The sequence below is a fragment of the Trichoderma citrinoviride genome (genome assembly GCF_003025115.1).
Source record: "Trichoderma citrinoviride strain TUCIM 6016 unplaced genomic scaffold BBK36scaffold_7, whole genome shotgun sequence".
NCBI lineage: Eukaryota > Fungi > Ascomycota > Sordariomycetes > Hypocreales > Hypocreaceae > Trichoderma > Trichoderma citrinoviride.
In genome coordinates, this window is record NW_020194715.1 from 877198 (window position 1) to 899325 (window position 22128).

Here is a 22128-nt window from a genome sequence, read left to right on the forward strand (position 1 = left end):
GAAGAGGAACAGCAGGGTCAAGGGCCGAGGGACGAGGAAAGGAGAGAGAGAGAGACGGTTGGATCCCCGGCTGCCTTCATCGAGCTGCGATCAATTGATTAGCGGTCGAGCCCTGGCCCGTTTCCCGTTGCCTGGCCTGGCTTGAGCCTTGAACCTGGGAGGCTCCACTCTGGCTCTCGATGGTGGCGGATCTCGACATTTCACGGCGGACCCTTTACTTTCGTAGGGGAGACTCCATAATATTACCTTGGCCTTTCATCTCCTCTGGCTGTCCTCCAGCAGCTGTTCCGGAACGCAGACGCGGCGGGCATTTCGAACTCTGAGCCGGTACCAATTGGTCCAGGCGATGGGAGGATGCTCGCGGCGCAGGGTCAGAGGCCCCAGCACTCAGCCTCAGCCTCAGCCCGTCCGGTCTCATTGCAGCTTGTACGTGTGGCCAAGCGGTGCTAGTGCTGGTGCTGGTCAGCTTGAGCGAGCTCCTTTGCATGGTGTCGAGTCGTGCCGTCTGTGCGTCGCTAGCTCCCGTACAAAGCCAGCCAGAGGGGATCGACAGACAGCTTTCGACGGCTCAAGGCCCAAGGCCCAAGGTAGGTATGTACTGTGCGCGTTGCGCTGCTCCAGGACACCTGCTAACAAAGCACGATGATGTGACGGCCCTGGTGGGCGTGTTTCGTTTGACAAGGTGAAGGCGGAGGCTGCTATCCCAGTCACCGTCATCTTGGTCTTCATCGCGATGGGCATTGTTAATGCTCCGTACTGCATCATGTAACCTACCTTGTGCATCAGGTCAGCGCCGCATCCGACAGCACCTTATGTTCGCCATATTTCGGTGCTGGTGGTGGTACAGAGTAGCTTCGAAATTAAGCGACAAGACGAGACCTCCTCCCCAGGATCAAAGCAGAGCGGCTCCGAGACATCTGCAGCAAGTCTCAGTCGCGGCGCAGGTACACGAATCGTCACGTCTTGAAAAGTGCCACGCAAGCACCAAGATTTCTTCCAATCTTCAGCGCAAGCCCGTCTCTGGCATTTGCGTGGCCGGCTCTGTGGCTATCAATTCGGCGCCAGATTATCGTGGCGTTGCGGAGGGACGGCCTATCTGACGCCAGACGGCAAGTCATTGTCCGGGGGGCCGCTGAAGATGATGCCCTGAGGAAGAGACGAACGGCTGGATACGAGGATAACTGCCACCAAACCCAAGGATCGATCTCGTACAGGCACGCATCGCGCATCTATTTGGCATTGTCGTTGATTTCAGATCCATCGTGCCGCACAATCCCTCTAGTAGTACGAGTACATACGAGATGCACTAGCAGGTGCCTGCTCCATGCTGAGGTAGCATTCGCATTTGCCCTTCCCCAGAACCATCTGATCCGCTCTCCAGCCTGGTGGACCAGGGCCCTTCGGAAGTTGTCGCGACAGCAGCAGCTACCTGGGAGAACCTGGTCAAACGTCTTGATTCAACGGCGTCTTCCTCGTATGTTACCTGCACGGCATTCACCGCCCCAGCCCAACTTGCAACTCTCACTCGTCGATCCAGGATTCCATATGCCGTCTCGAAAGGGGAGAGAGACGGAGGGGGGAGGGGAGGCTCGTGCCGCAACACAGAGGGGAGCAGGCCTGTCCCATGGGCAGGCAATCCGCCCATCATCCAAGCCCAATGCAGGCTGCGGCCTAAGAAACAACCACGCCTCTGCCGCTCCTGTTGATCGCTTAAAAATAGTGAAAAAACGAAGAAGAAACGGACGGGCTGAGCTGGGGGGACGGACTCCATTCAGCGACATCGCCTCAAGGAAGCAGAGCGGCGCAATCCCCCTTTTGTGTTACGAAGAGGTGGGATGAAGTTCCGCCGAATTACCCTTTTTTCCCCCGTTCTGTGTGGCAACAGCAGCAGCAGCAGCAGCAGCAGCAAGTTTTACTTGTACCTGACGATACCTGGCGTCTGTTACCTTGAGGCGTGATCTGTGTGCGGTTGTCTGCACTGTGACGTGTAGAAGCAATGTACCTTACAAGATGTGCCTGACCTCCACTGATTCCTTAAGAAAAGGTAATGTACTGGCGCTGATTAAGTACCTCCCAGGGCTCTCTTGTTGCCTGTATTTTCATACCGAGAAGTTCAATCGGGCACTTGGTGCTTCTCTAGAGCATCTTACCAAAGCGGATGATGCGAGGCAAGGTTCCCTTTTCCTTAGGAAGCATGGCTTTTATATGTCCGGCGCCACATGAATCATATCCCCGGGCAGGAACAATAGCATCACAACTCTACAAAGCTTTTTTCAAGTTTCCTACCCTCCAAGGGGCTCTTCTCCTCCTCTTCCGCTCTCATCCCCCCGAGTCATCTTCTCCAATTTCTTGACTCCCCTCTTATTGTGTTTTTTCTGTCGTCGTCTATTTTCCTTTTTGGCTTCCCTCCATATTCTTCCCGCCCCGGTCGGTGTCAAAGCTGTCAGCTTTCGTCGCCTCTCCCTCCTCCGCACCCCCGTTTGATTGGACGCCTCCTCGGCAAGCGGGTGCGTCAAGTCGGCTAGGCTAGGAAGATTGAAGAGAGACGAGAGAGAGAACAGCCCGATTTTCCCAATTTTGGCGGACGGGCGAGTCGTTGCCAGTGCCGAGGAAACAGGGTCTCTCTCTCTCTCTCTCTCTCCTCCGTCCGTTTTCTCTCTGCCCTCTTTAACAATGTGAGACGGACGCTTTGGTGCTGTCAGAACCGGATAGTGGGGGGGGGGGGGGAAGGAAGAAGAATGGAGGAGAGCTGGGCTTGTATACCATGGTTCTCCCATTTCACCCACTGCTCTGATATGAATAAATGTCTTAAGGAGAAAAGTGACCCGGAGCCTTGCACGGGCGTGAATAACATCCCAATCCAGGCAGCCAGATAAAAACAAGAATGGCAACACCCAAGGCTGAATCGCTTGTGCTGGCCGGGCTGAGCTTCCCACCCTTTTGGCCTCACTTTTTTTCTTCTTCTTTTTCCCTAATTTTGCTTTGTCTCGTTGTCTGCGTCTCTGCGCCAAGTACAGGTTTGTTCTCCGTCGCGAAAAGAGCGGAACTTGAAAGGGGTTGGAACCGTTTACAAAGAGTAGGATACATAGAACGTACCTAATCTAATCCGAAATTCCCCTGCCAGATAAGAAACGTTGCCCTCGTCTTACTTCCGAGGCAAACTTCCTAAAGCTTTTCCAAGTTTTGCTTTCATTATCGATCATGACACCCCCTCCTTATCTCCCCTGACCGGATGACTTCCAACTGATAAGTCTAAATGCCCGCCTCAAGCCTCCTCGAGTTCCCGAAAAGGTTGTGCTTAAAGTCTCCGTGGACTGAGTACCTATGCCCAATGCGTTGGCTAGAAGCGGAAGTGCTATGGAATGTCAAAGCACGATAACGCTCATGTAGATGATCATCGATCATTGACCTGATGTCTTGATGGTAGTCATGTCCAGCTTAATATACGGTAGTTACTCCATACCCGATCTACTACATGTCACTATGTGCAATCGCGCATCTGACATGGTGACCAACAGTAACAACACATCCTTGCTCTCTTAATGTATCCCAGTACGAAGCACCCTTTCCATCGTCGTGGCAGAAGCTTTCCATGGATGGGGCAAAGGAGGAGGCTGCGGCGGCTGCATTGCAGGCTCAGTATCGCTCGATGTCTGAGCATGGCCGCCTTCTCCCAATACTGCAATAGCCACCTCAATCTCAACTAGTGCCTCATCTTCTCCTTCCAAGACTGCAGTCGTCACCTCAACATCAACTGGTCCTTCTTGAGCTTCTTGATCCTCTCGATTCCCGCTCCCATCGTCGTCTGGACATCTCTCCCTTTCCAACTTCATGTCCATAATCATGCTCACCTCTGGACAGTATTCGAATATCTCCCTGCGGCGAGCTGCATCGCTCCACATGCTCTCGTTCAAATCGCCTCCGCCCTCTCGAATGTGAAAGCCAACTGGCCTCTCCATGTACACGTCCTCAACAGAGATGGCGCCTTCCAGCTTGGATGCAATTTTAGCACCCGGCAATACCCACAGGCGTTTCCCGAACCACTCATCCTCGGGCTCCGAGTCGTTGAAGCGCTCTTGAAAACTGAGAACCCGTTTGATGACTGACACTCGGCGTAGGGAGAGGCCTCCGTTTCCCGCGAAGCCGTCGTCGTCCGTTCTTTAGCGTGCATGGATGTTTCAGACGAGAGACGAGCCAAATCCAATCTCAACTTGGGTTTGTACATACCGCGCAGCACCAGTCCAGTCCCAGCCAAGCCAATCGTTCAAGCTTGTTTCCGAGTTTGCGCACAGCATACTGTCATACTCGTATTTCAAGATCCATTCTACGTCTGGCAAGAACTCGTCATAGAACCTTGAATCCGTAAGCAGCCTGAAAACGTCCTCTTTGCTGGCAACGCTCCATGGAGGAGGAAGCTCCACCAGGTCCAGCTTCCCAATGACCTGCTGGTGCTGAATCGAATAGGCACGGCTGACGCTCATGATGCTCTCGCTCGATCCGACGAAGAGAAAGCGCCAGTCCGGGGGCACCACCGCCATCATGTGCATCATCAGAGGAGACAGGTGAGGGAGAGGCCTGGCCTCTATCAGAAGCGCGAGCTTGGACGAATTGAAAGCGGCGCGAGGGTCTCTGGTTGGTGGGACTGGCCAATCCAACTTGACGCTGGGGATCATTCTGCGGGCTTCTTCAAGTCGAGTCGTGACTCTGGAGGCGACGACAGGCTCATATTGCGAGTGCAGGCGGCCGAGATACCACCTAAATGATGATCGGTCAGCACCGTTCACCTGGCTGTTGGTTCCAAAACTGCCCGTAAGAGAAGCCTGCCGCTACGTACATGAGGACCAAGAGTATTGCAACCAATATGCGAGCTGGGGCGATGGTGAGAACCCCTGAGGTGTTGAATCCAGCCATTGCGACGCGACGACGACGCTTCTCCGATGTGCATGTAGGGAAATTCTGATTCCAAGAGAAGTTGAAGTGGTCAAATATTGTGAGGATTTTTGGTGTTGAGATGCCAACGTCACTTGAGCGGTCAAGCTTTCGCTGAGCTATCGCTCCAGGAAGGATCGTTTGAGAAGTACGTACTTGCTTGTTTCTCCGTCATGCCTTTTCCCAATCAGCTTCACGAGAGGTGGACAACCTCTTGATAGTTGAAGTAGTCAGAAGTTCAAAGAAAGAAAGTGATGGACATCTCTTCGTCGAACTCGCCCTGTTGTTGATACGCCCTATCTAGCATTCCAGAGTCCCTCCCCCCTGAACAGCATCACAGATCGGTCTGACGGTATGCCAACAAACGACTACCGCCAATACATCAAAACCAGACTACTCTCCTGTCTCCGGGGTAGAAGAAGACGCTGCACGATACTATGCATCGTCATCCTGTCAGTTCTTACACACTCCAAACCTCCCTTAACAACTCCAAATCGCTAAACAAAGCCCAACAAGTCTCTTCCTCCCAACACTCATACACCTCACCACCAAAACCACCACCATCGCCCTCTACATCCCCCGCATCAGGCTCGAATACCCACAGCCTCCTCAGCCTCCTCCCCCCTGGCTGCTGCCCTACAACACCTCCAAAGTCGCCCTCCTCATCGAGAACTGGCCCAGCGCCGTCCTCGCCCCGCTCATGCTGCACTTCATCTCCGTCGTGCCCCCCGACTGGCGCTTCCGCTTCATGGGCTCCCCGCAATCCGTCGCCTCCATCAACCGCTCCGTCGCCATCCGCCACCACGTCGCGGGCGGCAAGCTCGATCTCACGTACATCCCCGAGAACCTGAGCACCAACGGCCAGGAGGAGATTAGCCAGTTCCTGACCACGCTGTGGCTGTACGAGGTCGTGCTTCGGCCGGCGGAGTGGCTGCTGGTGTTTCAGACGGATTCCATGCTGTGCGCGAACAGCAGGCTGAATCTCAACGACTTTCTGGAATACGACTGGGTGGGCGCGCCGTGGAATCCTGTCGGTCGGTGGGGTGGCAACGGAGGACTGTCGCTGCGGCGCGTGAGCCGCATCATTGACGTTTTGCGCAACCAGCGGCGTGCCAATGGCTCTCAGCCGGAAGACGTCTGGCTTTCTGAGCGGCTTGCTCATCATCCCGGCGGAAAGGTGGCCAACGGATCTGTCTCGATGACGTTTGCAGGGGAGATGCATGACGGACGGACGATGCTGAACTCGAGTAGCCCTGGAGTGGATCAACCTGACAGCGAAGACTATATTCCAGGAGTTGATGACTGGAGAAAAGGCTTCTACGAGCCAATGGGCTACCATATTGGTGGGAGCGGTTCCTTCCTACATAGCCCGGTCTGGGGCATGCCGGAACTGCGGGAACACATGTATAAGTACTGTCCCGAGATCAAGATGACACTGGCCATGGACGTGGCCAAATACGTGCCCGGCAACTGCGGCGCACGATGGACATAGGATTGAGACATGTCTGGGAATAAGGTAGTACATGTATTAACCTCACTATATACTTGCTTCGTTGAATTGAAATATTATATGGGGCGCAGAGCCTCGTGTGCCTACTCTCAACTTCAGAGTTGTTCCAAATGATAACCTAGCAATCAGTTAACCATACACATACACACAACCAGATACCAGCCTACCAGGAAGGGAAAACCACGCAAGGGGAGGTATTGATAACGAGAGAAAAGCTTTAACTCTTAAGCCAGCCCCTCCGCCACGGCATGGCCAACCGCCCCAGCCAGTTCACCAAAGAGAATGCCCTTAAACACACTCTCGCCCATATTCTGCGTCCAGGCACCGGCCTTCTGCAGCCTCTGCTTCCACGCATTCTTTTGCGCCGTGGGCAATTCCTCCCACGTCTTGGCCGGGCCGTGGACTTCCTCGTCGTGGACGTCCAAGCTAATCTTCTTGTGACCAGGGCGGCTGCCCTCGACGTCCACGGCAGGATGGTCGGCTTCCCACATGACGAGCGTCTCGGCCGTGTTGACGCCGCTGCCGGCGAGCCTTGAGACGAGGTAGTCCTTGGAAAATGCAGCCGGGGGGTGAGTCGGGTCGCGCAATGTGCCGTGCCAGGACGGGACGAACTTTTGCGCGCCAAGGTAAGGTTTGCTGACACCATATATCTCCATGACGCCCTGTCCGATGATGGCCATGATGAGCACCATTATGGAGAGTGTGATGACGAGGGGCCGCCTGGAGGGGGCCTTTGCGCGCATGGCAGTGACATATCGGACCGGCGCCTCACCAGGCGTCTTCGAAGAAGAGGCGTCGATATGCCTCTTCAAAGCGATGCTGTGGACGGTAACGCCTTTCTGAAGGGATATGCTGGCTAGCTTGATGAACTGCTGGGTGAGGTGTTGTTTCGGAGGAACAAAGTTGGAAAACGCCAGGCCGGTGATGTTATCGCCCTTGTGAACGTCTTTCAATGTGCAGAGCGGGTAAAGGTTAGAGAGAAGCTCGATCGAGGCCATAGCTTTGTGATCCATGGTGTACAAGTAAATGGAGGCGTCGTTACCGGCCACCGCAATGATAAACTGCGTAGTGCCAACAGACGTCGAGGGAGACGAAGGCGGCGACACGTTTGCAACGGCGAGGGCCGTTGCGGAGATCTTCTTTGGAATACGCGCAACCGCGGATATCCGTGCCTTGTCATGGCCCGGGCTCGGCAGCCGGAATCCCTGGAGGATAACACCGCTCGACTTTGGCAGGTTGGCCGCGGCCAGGATGAAATTGGGCGTGATGAATCGAAGCGCGCGGAATGCAGGCAGCTCACCATGGTCGTCCGTCATGGTAAAGATGAGTTCCGGCTCGGAATTCTTCTTGCCAATCCTGACCAGGTATAGTTCGTACTTGTGGCAGTAGACGAGCAGGTGCTCTCCGGTCTTTTCGTCATAGATAAGGTCGAGGTCTTCGGCATCCTTGGCTAGGTCCAGCACACCCTTGGCCTTGGGCTTAGGCCCCGTGACATCGAATATGGCCAGCTGAGGCTCCTTTCCCATGCCTGTAGCGGCAGCGCCGACGGATCCAGAGATGCGCAACACGCGCTGATACGTTTCGGCATCCCGGTCGGTGAAGAAGGAGCTTCGAGCCACCTCTGCGACCTGTACATCGGGGTTCTTAGCACCGGCAGCTCGCGACTTGGTCTGCTCAACGGAAAACGTTCGAAGGTGGAAGTTCTTTCCCTTGGCGATTTCCTTGGGGCCCGAGTTGATGCCGGCGAAGACGTACGAGGGCTTATCATCGTCAGGGGCGCCAACGACGGCGAGCGACATGACGCTGTCTTCGTCGCGGGAGAGATCGATGTCGCCGGCTACTCGGAGCTCACCTTGGTCGACGATTTCGACAACGGACTGGCCACAGGAGAAGGAGAGTCAGCATTGCGATATACCTTGAGCTCAGAACATTGGTAGACGACGCACAATCTTGTTGCCCACGCCAGAACGGCCAACGCCGCCGCCGCCACCGACGACGAGACGATTCGCATTCTGGGGATCAAAGCTGACTGCGTAGAGAGGATAGTCGAGCTTGATGCTCGCCTGCGGGAATGGCAGCGCCATGCTCGATGATGTCAGGGCTGGATATCGCGGGGATGATGGTGGCTTCGAGCTCAGATTATGCCCGTACAGGCGAGAGAGACGTTCGGTGAGGATCAAGGCGACTGGAGGATCAGACAACAGACAGCTGTGCGCGTGCGCAATCGCGTTCAGGGAGCCATTGGGGTGATGGTTTGACGGGTGCAAAGAAGCTGTGGTTTGTGGCCAGATGTTCAGATCGGGAGCTCTGGTGGCGTTTTGGCGGGGGATCGCGGCTGTGGGGAGCTGAGCTGGGCTGGGCTGAGCGCATGTACCCTTGTACCTTGTACCTCCCATGAGGCGAGATCGACGACATGCGGCATCACCAACTGCTACTATACATGGTCAAACTAATGCATTGGTCCTGTTGCTCTATTAGCACTTGTCACCACTTAAAGCACCTTCATACTCCCTCATCAATCAACCGTCAAGTTTACATGCACTGCCTTCACAGTATAATACCCCCTCAGCCCATCCTCGCCAAGCTCTCTCCCCAACCCGCTCTCCTTCACCCCTCCAAACGGAACTCTCACATCCGAGTCATTGCTGCTGTTCACCCATACCATGCCGGCCTCAAGGTCTCTTGCCACTCGATGTGCTCTTCCAAGATCCCTTGTGAACACCGCGCCCGCGAGCCCGTATCTCGTCGCGTTGGCAATCTCGACGGCTTCTTCCTCGGTGCTGAATCGTGCAATAGCTGCTACTGGTCCGAATACCTCCTCTTGGAACGCCGCTGTGTTGATGCCAACGTTCGTCAGAATGGTCGGCGGAGCAAAGTATCCCGTGGATGGCACAGATTGTCCGCGCGGGTGAAAGACACCGGCGCCAGCAGCTCGTGCCGATGAGACATAGGACATGATGCGCTCTGCCTGCGCTCTGCCGACTTGCGGCCCCTGGTACGTCCGAGGATCGAACGGGTCACCCATGATCGATGTTTCTTCAGTAAAAGCCTCGAGTCTCTCCACGAAACGGTCGTAGATGCCGTCTTGCACCAACAGCCGCGACGTTGCCGTACATACTTGCCCCTGATTCGCCATGACCCCCTCATGTGCCCATCTCACTGCCTGCTCCAGATTCGCGTCATCAAAGACAATAAGCGGCGACTTTCCCCCAGTCTCGAGCGTGACGGCCTTTAGCGTCGCAGCTGCCGTGCGCATCACCTCCTTGCCCGTTGCCGTACTTCCAGTGAAGGCGATCTTGTCGACCCCTGGATGCCGCGCAAGAGCTGCGCCAGCCTCTTCACCACGTCCATTGATAATGTTGATGACTCCAGGCGGGAACCCAGCCTCGCGAACAAGCTGTGCCACGTACAGCATCGACAGGGGCGTCTGCTCTGCCAGTTTCAGCACGACTGTGTTCCCGCACGACAAAGCCGGACCAAGTTTCCACGCCGCCATATCGAGAGGATAGTTCCATGGGATGATCTGGCCACAGACACCGACGGGCTGCTTCACCGTGTAGGCCATCTTCTTTGGGCCCATGTCAATGGCCGACCCGTGGTTTTTATCCGCCCATCCAGCGTAGTACCGAAGCACTTCTGAGAAATGCGGCACGTCGTAGCTGCGGGATACTGACAGCGGCTTGCCATTGTCGAGTGTCTCGATGACGGCAAGTGTTTCACTGTGTTCATCGACCAAGTCTGCCAGTCGATTCATGAGGTGACCGCGTTCGATGCCGGACAGCAGCGACCATGAGGACTGCTTGAGGGCTTTGCGAGCGGCTCGAACCGCATTGTCTACATCTGGCTCTCCGGCTGCGAATACGGAACATAAGTCTCGCTCGGTGCTGCGCGAGACAGAAGCGAGTAAGCAAAAAAAGAATGAGAAGCCTTTGGAATGAACAGTAGATGCAGCCACGAGCAGCTCAAGTATACATACAATGGATCACTCGTCGTAATCACATCTCCCCCAACACTCTCTTTGAACTGGTTGTCGATGAACAGTCCCAGGGGCTGAGTCCACCTTGTCCCGTTTGGAGCCGTCAGCTCAGCCTCTAGGCGAGGCGATGCCAGCATCCGAGTATGACTGAGTTGACGAGACGATATGCGCCGGAGTACGCCGCTCCGTACTGATTTTGCCAGCCTTGCAGCTGTCATTGTCATAAACGTGCCCGACATCCCCATGAGTCGTCAACGATGGGGCCAGTACAGACGAGGTGCGCTGCAGACAGCACGATCGGGTGTATAAGGCAACCCCAAAAGGGATCAATTGATAGAGCAGAAAATAGTATACTCTTCAGAGAATGATTGATTCCATAGACCAATCAGGTGTGATTGCAGGGCAGCACCTCGATTCCCCCTTGACGGTTCAATCTGCAGGCGTATTTCGCTGTATCGCTTATTCTGTCTGCTGGAGATGACATCTCATAAAGTACAAGTCGGTACTACTACTGGAACTAAGAGAACAGGCATCGCCCCACAGCTCGGAGATCGGATCTGTCCTCTCCGATACAATATATTAAGGTACGTGCCATGCTTGAACTCGGCACCCTGGTACATAGCAAACAAACAAAGTAAAGTGTACAGGCGTCTGGTCCGACCCTGGAAATCAACTGCATCACTTGTCGTCATTCTGGGGCCCGTTTCAAAATGACCACTATTACTATATGTTTAGTTCACCCATGCTCGTAGTCAGGGGCATGGGGATCCCTATGTGTCATATATATGTCTAGCAGGCTCCCAAGCATATCCTTCGCTCTTCATCTTTCCTTCTTGGTGCTGAACCCCGAGAAAGCTCATCGGCCTTCCAGGTGCTTCGAATAATGAAGCTTCATCCAATCTGATTACACACGTATTAATTCCCAGAGCCAGAACAAATCCCAATATCATCGCTGCATAAAGCAAGGGGGGTGGGCTGTAACGAGCGATCAATCATCCTCAGAGGCCTTCCACCACTCTTTCTCCTCCGTCTCTTCTTACCCACATCCTTCTCCCACCTCTTCCATGTATGGCGTCGATCGACTGTGTGTCTCCCGCCGTTCGTAGGTGAACACCCTTTTTGGGCAATGATCTCATATAAGCGAACAGATTGATAAAACGAGTGAAGGGTTGTATTGCAGAGCTGTTGCGTCGAATTCGATGTATTTTGGTCTTCGGTTTATTGGTGATTAGGTGATTGAGCCATGTCCGTAAGAAGGTGAGCATGGCAAGGCGAGCTATTGCCTCGGGCCCATATGATGCTTGGGGGAGCACAGGTCGCGACCAGTCGCTTGAGCAACCGGACAGCAATGATGTATAAAAAGGAAGGTGGCCGAATGAATATTGAAATAAAGGAAAGTAAGTAGAGCAAAGACATATTACTATAGGTAAGGTCAGAAGTGTCGGTTGCCCGACGGAGATTGTATTCGCGCTGTTTCAAACCGTAAACCAAAATAATTAAGGGCCGTGTCCAAAATCAAAGTAGAAATTGATGTAATGGAAGCGATGACAGATTATGATTATGGTGATGTTGGGCCGAGAGGTGCCGCATCGTTGTGTTGTCGATGCCGGTACGGGCCTGGAGCATCGAACATGGGTTGAAGTAAGAACTGGAGTGACTACCAGTGAGATCCCTCCTGGTGCTTTCGTGGTGCCGTTGCCCAGCCAGTCTCGTAGTGGGACGGCTGAGCGGCCCTCCACTGCCCAGTCCTGAGATCCTGCTCGTGAGCTTGCCCAGGACCCAGCCCAGACATGGGAGGAGGGGGTCCATCCATCACTCGCAGAGGGGGTAATCTCTCTCCACTTGCGGACGAAGTGGCCGAGCCGGGCCTCGGCGGCGGCACTCCATAAGCTTGGCCGTGCATCGGCGGGAGGCCGTGCGGCGGACCTGGGGGCAAAGCACCATACACCGGAGGTGAGTAGTCCCGACGATCGTCTGTGCGCCGAGCAGGTACGGGCCGCTCCGCCGATGAAACCTCGCTAACATATCCTTGAGTAGGAGTCGGGATGTGGTGGGATTGCATCAAGGGGCTCCTGTCCGAAAAGCTTATGCTCTTCGATAACACGGGACTTGGCGGGCCGGCGGCGTGGTTGCTGATGGCTGGCGTCCGGGCTACGATGTCTCTGAGCCGATTGCGATCGTCCCTATAGAAATCCCGGTGGGCCGCGAGTTCTTCTAGTTGTTGTAGCATCTGTTGTCGCTCTTCCTTCAGCTCCTGTAGCTGTTTCATGTTTTCCTCTTGCAGTGTCTTCTTCTTTCTCCGGTGGCGAGTGGATGCCTTTGCGTTTCTCTGCCGCTTTTCGTCTGCCTTCTTTGATGCCTGGGAGTAGTCTACTTGAACAGGGATTGGGGTGTCGCTGCCTGGGAGAGTCATGTAGGCCTGTTGAGATTCCATTCCGACAAACGACCCGCCCTGTCGACGTAGTATCTCCGGCCACGCGGGTGCTCCCTCGCTCGGTCCTCCCATCCTTGATAACGGTCGGCTAGTGGGCAAACCAGTGATTCCGTGCTGGAACTGTGATGGCGTATGCAATCCATGCGGCCTGCTTTGAAGTTCTCCCGGTGGAGGGATCGTCGGCGGCTGTGCGTGAGGGGCATCCAGGGAGCGATTTACAGGCTGAGAAAGAGACCTTGGTGGAGTTACCATGGGAGTATGCGGACCAGAGGCAATTCCGGACGGTTGGTGAAGACCAGGTGCGTGTCTAGGCTCATCGGGAGTATCTGGTTCGTAAGGTCGTTTGGTAGGAGCCATGCTGGGAGCCAAAGGTTGTCGCGTATCCATATCTCGAGGGGGAAGGGCTTGTCCAAGACTCAGTGCTCGAGGGGCTCTGGGGCTGAGAATCTTCCTGGGGTTGCTCATGACGGGGAAAGGATATGCGGTTGAAGGAGAACTTCGTTCGGATATCGGCGGTCTGCCTGTAGGCGTCACGCCTGCAGCAATGGGGGTCGAGGGCAGAGATCCCGAAGCAGAATGACCGTGAAGGTAGGGACGAGGAATGCCATAAGGAGTCGAAGATGCCGGATGGAGAGATTCGGTTTCCCTTGCTCGCGAAGAAGGACTGCCGCTACCGTCAGGGCCCATGGGGTGTGACTCGGCCGGGTTAAGAATGTTGTGTACTCCGAATGACTTCGCTGAAGGTTGAGCAGCGCGGCCAACCTCGGGAGAAGCGCCGGCAGGGTCATACCGCTGCGAAGTGAATTGGGAGTAACCGACGTGTTCGCTGCTGATGGGAGACCTCGAGGAGAGACGAGAGGGTGGGCGAGGACCAGGTCCCCTTTGCGACATCGAGACCTGATCGCCTACACACTCCTGATCTCGAGGATCAGTGCATTGACCCCTCTTCTCGCCAACCAGGAAGCGCAATTTATTAAGCTTGGGAGACGTGATTCGGGAGAGAGTCTTGGACAACCACGAAGGAGTAGTCGGCGTCCTGGGCGACTTGGGCGTGCTGGCCCCAGATGAGTCGTAGGCACGAAGTTCGGGGCTGTCTTTGACTGGAGCAGGCAGCGCCCGTTGCCGCACGTCTACAGAGGAGTTCGCCAGGTTGACCGTGTTGTAGTTGGGGACCGGCTGGGAATATACCCAAACAGCCCCAGAAACAGACGGTAGTTGGTAATCGGACGGAGGCCCGGTTGCTAAAGGAAGGGACAAGAAGGCGATCGCGCCGACAGTCCACGATGCAATCCGTTTTTGCCTTGATAAGCCCCTAGCCGAACGACTCGAGATGTGTTTTCCAGGGAAGCGGATCGATGGGTTGCAGATTGCGGAGTTGAGTATTAGTAGTTGTGAGTTCGGGCAGGGATATGGACCATATCAGTCAAGAGGAGTTATTGCTGGATCAGGGGGGTCGCTCAGGCTCCTAAATGTTCAGTCGAAGCTTTTGGTGGCCAAGTCAGTCAAACTGCAGTAGTATAACTTCTACTCTTTAGGGCAATGAGGGCCGTAGAAGCTCCCTAGAGGAAGGCTATGGCAGTTATAAGGGTATCGAGCGAAGTGATAGTCCCGCAATAGGTTCCTCCACCGCACAGCTGTCACCTGCAGGGGAGGGGGGGCAGAGGGGCGATGTGACTGCAAAGTCTGCCCTCTATCGTGTATGAGGACGATGCCAACGGCGAGAGACGCAGCTTCCAAAGAGTCCGCAATGCGCCCCCAAGATATTCCATCTATCACAGGAACGCCGGAGTGAAGCGTACCGCAGGAGTGAAGCTGCGGGCAGACTCTCCCTGAGCAGATTTGCGAATCAGGAGCGGAGTGGGAGTGGTGAGGGGCGAGATGCGAGGAGGAGGGAGAGATGAGAAACCAAGAAACGAGGTCACGAAGTCGAGGGAAAGATTCGAGATGAGGCAGAGATACCAAACTGGGGCGTGGAGTAATGGAGGAGACGAAGCCAGGGAAGGAGCTGCTTACCTGAACAGAGTGAGGTCTCGGTGAGGCAGGTACCGGTGCAGAGCAGTTGCCGTACTCTGTACTTGGTCTCGTGCTTGGGGAACACGTCGAGTCACGCCGAGCCGGAAGGAAAGAGCAGTCGGTGCCTCGCGGGAAAATGCACTTCACAACTCCTACACCTCTCGTCGACAGAGACCGAACAGGCAGACCCCAGAGCTTTCTATCTCGGATTCAACCCCGGACGACGTCGCAACAGCCCGAGCAGATGGACAAGTCAGCAGTATCAGGAGTCACTCGGGGCACTGGCAATGGTGGGCAGCAAGAAGAGGCGGGAGCTGTGTGACGAGAAAAGGGCGATGGGAGAGGTTCTCATCAGAGAGCTTATGGCCGAGAGCAGGATGGCAAGCCACAGTGGGAAGCATTGACTGTCGACAAGTTCGGCTGCCCACAGCTTCGTCTTGAAATATGCCACGCCGGCGGCCCCTGGTCGTCTGGAGGAAGGAAAGTACTGCTACGAAAGCATTCGCATGGTCACGCCAGCCCAATGGCCTGTCCCACAGCCAGGGTTTCTGTGAGCGAGCATGGGGGTGGAGGCGCCACATACATCCACAGACATGGAGTTTTTCGTGGACGGAGCCATCAATGATTTGACCCATGCCGGAGCCAGACCAGGGAGAGCGAAACGTCAGTCGAGCTACAAGCAGCCGCAGCACGACCCATCGCCGTCAACCGCGGTGTCTCTCCACTGCGAAGAACCCGCTAGTACCTAGCATTACAGCTCTTGTCTCTCTTCTGGCCCGTTGGAGTCGGCAGCGGCGGGCAGGGATGTGTGAGTTGCGTCCTAGCCTAGGTGACGGTGTGCACTATCACCTCTACGCCCCCCCCCCCCCCTTTTTTTTTTCCCTACCCTTCTTGCCCGGCTAACAACCCTTTTCTTCTGGCAGGGCTCAGAGGCTCCAGAAGGTCGGTTTGGTCGCTGGCACCAGCTGGCGGGCCAGCCAGCCAGCTAGCACGGACCGCAGAGTCTCTCTGACCTGGGATTCAATGGGTCATGGGCTTCCTATGGTGATCAAATGGCTCGCCGTCATCGACCAATGTGACAGGTCCTGGGGTTGCTCCTGTCCGTGTCGGTTCTCGTCTGCGTCAACAGCAAGCATGCCTACATGTACGAGCAAGAATGCACTGCAGCAATTCTTCTGCGCGCCGCGAATGGTGAACGAGTCCTGCTGTAGTTGCAGATGGAAGCCTACTGGACCGGGGGAGGCACATTGTACAGCTGGCATCCGGGGAATAAAAAAGGTGGATGGGCTAGGAGGATGGCGCGCGCCACGGTTCATGTGCAAAATCAACAAGCCGCCAAGCTGTGTGTCTCGACTGCCCGTGTTCCGCCTCTGCGCCAACCGTCCATTCATTTCCTCAGCAATATCACCGGGTAGCCTTCCGGCGGCGACTAGCCCTTTCACCCAACGATCATAGGTTGAGATGGGCCACACGTCAAAGGAGTTACCACCACATCAACTGCTACCAAGGTACTTTGTACATGCAGCAACAGATGAGACAGTTTCTGAACAGCGCTCATCTGGGTCGAGCGTAAGCCTCGTTCCCTGCCGCTTCTTCTTTCTTCTTTCAGTCCCCACCGACACGCGGTGACAACGATCACCTCGAGGCATGGGCGACAAGTATGACGCTGTGCCGAGAGACGCCAACTGCAGACCTCACAATACAGAGTGCCGACGGCGTGGACGAAGGGTGTATGAAGCACTACAAGCATCATCATCGCTGGCTGGGGCAGCTGCTCTGTGGTTTGAGAAGCCAGTATATCATTTCTCTGGACAGTACAGAGCAAGAGTGCGCATGATGCATTCATACGACTCCGTATACGACGCATTGAAGCTATGCTTGCCAATTGCCTGGCATCTTACCCGACATCTGCGCATGTCATTGTCTGGAAGCTACTTGTCGGTCTGCAATAGCAACAGAGCCGGCCTGCAGCACGGCTAATAAGAGAGGGCCATCAGACGATACATGTACATGCATTCATGCTTGTGCTGCATCTACCTATGTACCAGGACTGGACCATGGTGGTTGTACTTGCTAGACACCCTCCGGATCGGCCTGTGGACTGGACTCCCGAACTGGCAGAGAAACGATGACGGTCAGCTCCTAAGCGCGTCTTCGGGGGGGCTATGACGCGCTGCCACATGACGTTTTCCACGTTAGCAGACAAGGAACAAGGGGCTGCCAAGTGGCCTGCCTGCATATCTGTAGCCTACACCCACTGACCCAGAACATACGGGTGCCTGGTCTCTGGCGGAATCGAGCCGACGCGGCGACCAGGCAACGCCAACCGGGCCAGATTAGCAGCTTTGGCGCAGACTTTGCCCGGTTTGGGATGGATCTTGTGGCGGTTGCCATCTCACGATGCTACGAAGGGCGGTCAGCACCAGCGGGCTGGCTGGCGGGCTGGCTCGCTGGCTCGCTGGCCATCGAAGGGAGAACCGGTAGCTCTTCAAACGTGTGCGAGGCCATGCACTGGTGTCCAGCCGCTGGTCCTTCGACGAGCCGGTTCGTTCAAGACAAGAGACAGATCCTGCAAAACATCCCACGACGAGTCGCGGGCTCCAAGGTCCAGTCTTCAACGGCCCTTAAGTAAGCCAGCTACCATACCGTACGATGTTCATACATATGCAGCTCCCAGGCCATTGGTTCCGGCACGACGCCACACAGCACTCCATCACACAGGTCGGCCTACCTAACCAGCAGCTGCTCTTCGACAAGTCGCCCGTCGCTTCGCTGCTCTGGCCGTCAAGCATCAGCCAACCCAGTCCTGAGGCCCCGTGTAGAAACAGGCGGTGCGCAGATAGTATGCAAATACTACGGGTACTCAGGACCGCAGCCCACAGCCACGTCGACCATGCAACCAGTCGCATCGGCCGCGCTAGCTTGAGCGGCAATGGGTTTCCAATTGAGCGGTCGCCAAACAAGTCTTGCAGACACAACGCGAGCTAGCACGGCACGGCGTCGCATGCAAGACTACATGCCGTGGGCCATCTGGGATTGTGGATGCCTGAGTGGATCGCTGTCTACCTTGAATAGGCACTCAATGATGGAGCCCAAATTGTCCACATGCTCGGAAAGAAAGAATCGCCAGGGGGCTCCTGTTCGCAATTCCGACTGTTCCCAAGGCCTCCCTCCCTCGTCAAAGCCTTGTCTGTCTAAGACCTGTACGTACAAGTGTACCGCCGTTACGGAGAACTCCTTCCTTGATGTTCTGCACGGGTAGCGGTCGTACTACCGTCGACAAGGTTCAGGGACTCATCGTGTACGATATGAAGCGCACACGCACAGACATATCTACCTATGACTACAAGTACATGTTTGTACGAGCTGTTCACGAGCAACACCGGTGACAGATCCCTGGTACATACAGACAGCGCTCTCCATGTTCCAGAGGAGTTAGTGTTGACGGCAGAAGTGGAAATGGGGGCACACCTGAGCCAGAACGAGGAAACAACTCTAGGGCATCAGAGGCTATGCTCGCATTCTTCGACTAATACTCGCACCACAGAACTGGAATCTCGATTCACAGCACCAATCTGCAAAGTGCTCACCCGCTCAACAGATAGATACACTCTATTTCACTTCAGGTAACTGCCAGAACTGTCGCTGGCAGATACAGGCAACGCTGCACTCGTGCTTGCATGCTTTGAGGCATATCAGCTCATGGCTCCCTGTTGTCTTACAGTATGTACGATGTACCTACGCTGTAGCTGGCGGCAAGGCCTCAAGACCCCAATCTAACTGCTTTCAATGGCTCACTTGTCCGTCCTGGGAGGCTCTTGCGGCGATCCCCCCCCTAGCTGTCCAACGGAAGCGAGAGGACAAACGACTGGGGATGCTGTCATAGCTGCATTGGACGGAGGAAACAAACATGGTGCTTCGGCAGAAATCGAAGAAGACTACGGAGTACTGGCACTATTGAGTGCGCCATGCTTTGTACCCTTGAACCTTGAACAAGAACCACGTACGATGTACTTCGTACTTGTAGGGTTGACAGCCTTCATTCGATGAAACCTTGCTGGGTACGAAATCCAGGGCAGCCATCAGAAGGTTAATCTGCGTGCTTACATCCTGAATCCTCGTGCGTCAAGCTATCGTGCTTCGCACTTTGGTGTACCACACAATGAGGCACCAAGGCTCTTGCTGCCCAACCTGGAGGTTGCGGTAGGTCGGCCCGTTGACACGCAAGAGACGGCTGAATATAGACATACCGGTGCCAGTACATACGACTGCCTCCAATGGTGCTCGATTCACCTCGACCGGGGACGTCAGGCCCGACCTGACTCGGTTAATGTTGGTCCTTTTCACGTCTAACCACGGTCAGTATCACCGCTATACGGAGCCTTGCCCACATGGCTTGGTGTATGTCTTGCTTCTATTCCGCTCCCTTGGGTTGGACGCCGTGTGGCTGTTCCCGCAGTCCAATCCTCTTCGGCCATCCGGCGACTGCGGCGCCTAGCCAGTATGGGGAGGGTTCCTGGGCCCCCCAGATGCCGGTAGCCTCATGGAGACATAATTTGGGGGCAGAAATGATGCAAAGGGGATGAAGCTGGAGAGTCGAAGCACGTGGTGCTTATTCCTCTGGAGATTAATCTCTATGCGAACCAGGCACGGAGTGCAACACACCATTACCTCTTGGATCGCGATGGGCGCGTTGTACTCCGTACTGACCGATGCTTCTGTTGCTGCAGGTGCAATGAATGAGCACTTGGCACGCTGCCTTGGTTTTACTAGGTATTGCCTGGACAAACTCACTAGGCACCTTGGTGGTGCCCTCGAAAGGGTAGCCGGGCAAAACTTGGCGACTCCCGTCACCTACTATCTATCTACTATTTCGATCAAGCTTTGCCGGCCAAAGGGGTGCGGCCAGAAAGGCTGTATGTATATGCTTCGTGCAGAACTGCAACCAGGACGACCACCACCGACGGACCTGTACAATACGAAGCGCGAGTACTTGGACATGAACTGGCTTGCTCAATATTACAACACCAGTACTGGTACGAGTATGCCTGCCGGTTCGTACAAGGAGCCCTATCGGGTAGCTGGGGGTTGCATTTAACCAAGGTGGTGTTATCGACGTGTCAAAGTACCTGGCTCTCCGCTCAACTTACGGTGTAGCTCTGGTACCCTACCTATCTTATTAGCAGCCTCTAGCTGCGAATCTTTGCATTCTCCGTGGTCTGTGCCTCATGACAACAAGACTTTGAGTTGTCACGCAGGCCCCGAAGAAGGAAGAAGCAAGTGTCCCAAGGCTTTCCCTTTTCATCTCTTCCTGCATTGGCCACGTCGGAGGCAGCTCAACCGGCGATCTCACTCGGATGGAGCAGGCAGGAAGAGACAGTCTAGATGGCCGCTCCCTTAATCCCATGTCTCTCCATCGTGTCGGCGGTGGCTGACTTGGAACATGGCTTCGGACCTCGTTCGAACCCCTTGGCCAGGCATCGAAGGATTTGCCTAGCACCGACTTCGCACACCGGTCTGCCCATCAGTGCCTTCGCATTTCACCCCAAGGGCTCATCACACAGCGGACCAACCACCCCAACCACCAGTTTTATCGGCAATAAGGCTTTCACGATTCGATGGGATGATCTCACCTGCACAGACCAGACCGCCCCGCCCGGATGCCAGGCATGTCCTGTGCCCTGCCGGCTTGCCCATTGGCGCTCACACGAAATCCGACCTGTCATGGAGCCTGAGTCTGTCATTTCCTCCTCAACTTGTCTACTCCTCGTACATCTACTGCACTTGCCGGTAATACAGCTACGAGTACTTCCTACTTGATATTACTTATACAGGTACGCTCTGATGGTCCAGCAGTCCTCATGTTAGCACCTAGTACTCCGTAAGGTATTGTTCACCTCAGTCTCGTAGTACTTATCCTCGGTATACCGTACATGGTTGGAAGACCCGTGCCCTTAGGTACATAGGGCAGTCACTCTATCCAACAACGGTTCTCGTCGTCGATGCGGCAAGCGGTGATGGGCGCCCTTTTTCTTGTCGGGGATGCGCCGCAGACCGCCGCCGCTCTTGGGAGTTTATCCATCTTCATGCGGTTGCAAGATTCTCGTCCCGATGCATGGGTTAGGGTGACCCTCAATTCCTAGGACATGCAGCATGCTTGCATACAGTACTTCGAACTAGCAAGTACATACATGCGATACGTGCTTGTCTCCAAGTTGGGGAGGCATGCCAAGCGTGCCTCTGTCTGGACGTGGAGAGCTCTTTGATTTTGGGTACGCAAGGATATCCAAGTATCATCCACCGCACCAGCAATAAGGATGAAGCCTCGGCATCTTGAATTGCAAATGGGCATTCCATGCTTTCACTCAATATCAACAGGCCAACACGCCACTGCTCCCTAGGGCCGCTCTCCTTGGACCGTCAAAAGGCGTCTGAGGTAGCGACACACTACTACTCGCACTTCGCACTTGCAAGCGACATGTGTGTATGCGTTGGCCGCAGATTGCACTAGGAGGGATCACTGGACTGCTCCGTGCCCAATGGATGGGACGCTTCCCGTCTCTGCGGGTGCTTTACACATCATTGGCTCTGCCACGAAGCTCAGGGCGGCTAGCAGTGCCCATGCACATATCACGCATGCACGACCTCGACTAGTTTCCACACCCGTCCCTGACTCCCGGGCCCTTCCATGGCCTCGACGCGGGGGGCCCCAAGGCAAGGGCTCAAATCCCAAACCTGGTTGCCGAGACATGTTCTCCGCCGAGGCCCGTTATGCGGCCTTCCCTCGTCACGCAGGATACGTACTCGTACACACATGCCACTTGGACACATGTGGTGACACTCGACAGAAACTGACCCGGTTCCGTGGTATTTGCCGCGGGATGAGATTATCTAATGTGTTCTTCGCCGGCTTTGGGGGCCTCGCTGTTGGAGAAATCTTCCGGGGGCAGGATGCATCTGGACGCATCGAGGGGTAGCTGCATTCTTCCGCTTGTGCCCGTCCCAAATCTGCTCGACGACTGAGAATTCGAGTCCTACGCTGTGGGTGCCCGTGAATACCATTCAACGAAGCATCGCTGGCGAACAACGCACACGGGCACCCACCACATCTGTCGAAGCCGAAGGCCCAATGTACCTTACTTACGAGTACGACTGAAGCCGAGGTCTTGTCGTTTTGCTGCATCCCGAGAAACCGCTCTCCAACCACCAGCACAGGCTGTGAGCCATCGACATTCCTGCAGATTAGCGTGAGCAAAGGGGCCGTTG

The 22128-nt window shown here is 55.2% G+C and overlaps 6 protein-coding genes across 6 annotated transcripts; 1 reads left to right on the forward strand and 5 right to left on the reverse strand.

Annotated features, from left to right (window-relative positions):
* Positions 1–3265: 3265 nt before the first annotated feature.
* Positions 3266–4911, reverse strand: BBK36DRAFT_65915 (hypothetical protein; the record flags this gene model as incomplete). The annotated part of the gene is made up of 4 exons (XM_024898454.1): positions 3266–3297; positions 3812–4158; positions 4228–4755; positions 4835–4911. The coding sequence occupies 4 exons, from the start codon at positions 4909–4911 to the stop codon at positions 3266–3268; spliced, it is 984 nt and encodes a 327-aa protein (XP_024749660.1).
* BBK36DRAFT_1168950 (hypothetical protein) lies at positions 4483–6421 on the forward strand (the record flags this gene model as incomplete). Its single annotated transcript, XM_024895245.1, has 2 exons — positions 4483–4562; positions 5518–6421. The coding sequence occupies 2 exons, from the start codon at positions 4483–4485 to the stop codon at positions 6419–6421; spliced, it is 984 nt and encodes a 327-aa protein (XP_024749661.1).
* A 229-nt stretch (positions 6422–6650) lies between these two features.
* BBK36DRAFT_1135383 (guanine nucleotide exchange factor-like protein) lies at positions 6651–8784 on the reverse strand. Its single transcript, XM_024892630.1, has 3 exons — positions 8647–8784; positions 8386–8561; positions 6651–8316 (listed from the first exon to the last, which is right to left on the reverse strand). Exons 2-3 carry the CDS (start codon positions 8521–8523, stop codon positions 6664–6666), a joined length of 1791 nt encoding a protein of 596 aa, XP_024749662.1. The 5' UTR covers positions 8524–8561; positions 8647–8784; the 3' UTR covers positions 6651–6663.
* A 170-nt stretch (positions 8785–8954) lies between these two features.
* On the reverse strand, positions 8955–10633 carry BBK36DRAFT_1118739 (aldehyde dehydrogenase; the record flags this gene model as incomplete). The annotated part of the gene is made up of 2 exons (XM_024890509.1): positions 8955–10323; positions 10416–10633. The coding sequence occupies 2 exons, from the start codon at positions 10631–10633 to the stop codon at positions 8955–8957; spliced, it is 1587 nt and encodes a 528-aa protein (XP_024749663.1).
* Positions 10634–12072: 1439 nt separating this feature from the next.
* On the reverse strand, positions 12073–13740 carry BBK36DRAFT_1168953 (hypothetical protein; the record flags this gene model as incomplete). The annotated part of the gene is made up of 2 exons (XM_024895246.1): positions 12073–13581; positions 13612–13740. 2 exons carry the CDS (start codon positions 13738–13740, stop codon positions 12073–12075), a joined length of 1638 nt encoding a protein of 545 aa, XP_024749664.1.
* A 4957-nt stretch (positions 13741–18697) lies between these two features.
* Positions 18698–20559, reverse strand: BBK36DRAFT_1141200 (hypothetical protein; the record flags this gene model as incomplete). The annotated part of the gene is made up of 8 exons (XM_024893437.1): positions 18698–18730; positions 18870–18919; positions 18970–19053; positions 19113–19211; positions 19657–19698; positions 19832–19910; positions 20013–20029; positions 20496–20559. The coding sequence occupies 8 exons, from the start codon at positions 20557–20559 to the stop codon at positions 18698–18700; spliced, it is 468 nt and encodes a 155-aa protein (XP_024749665.1).
* Positions 20560–22128: the final 1569 nt, after the last annotated feature.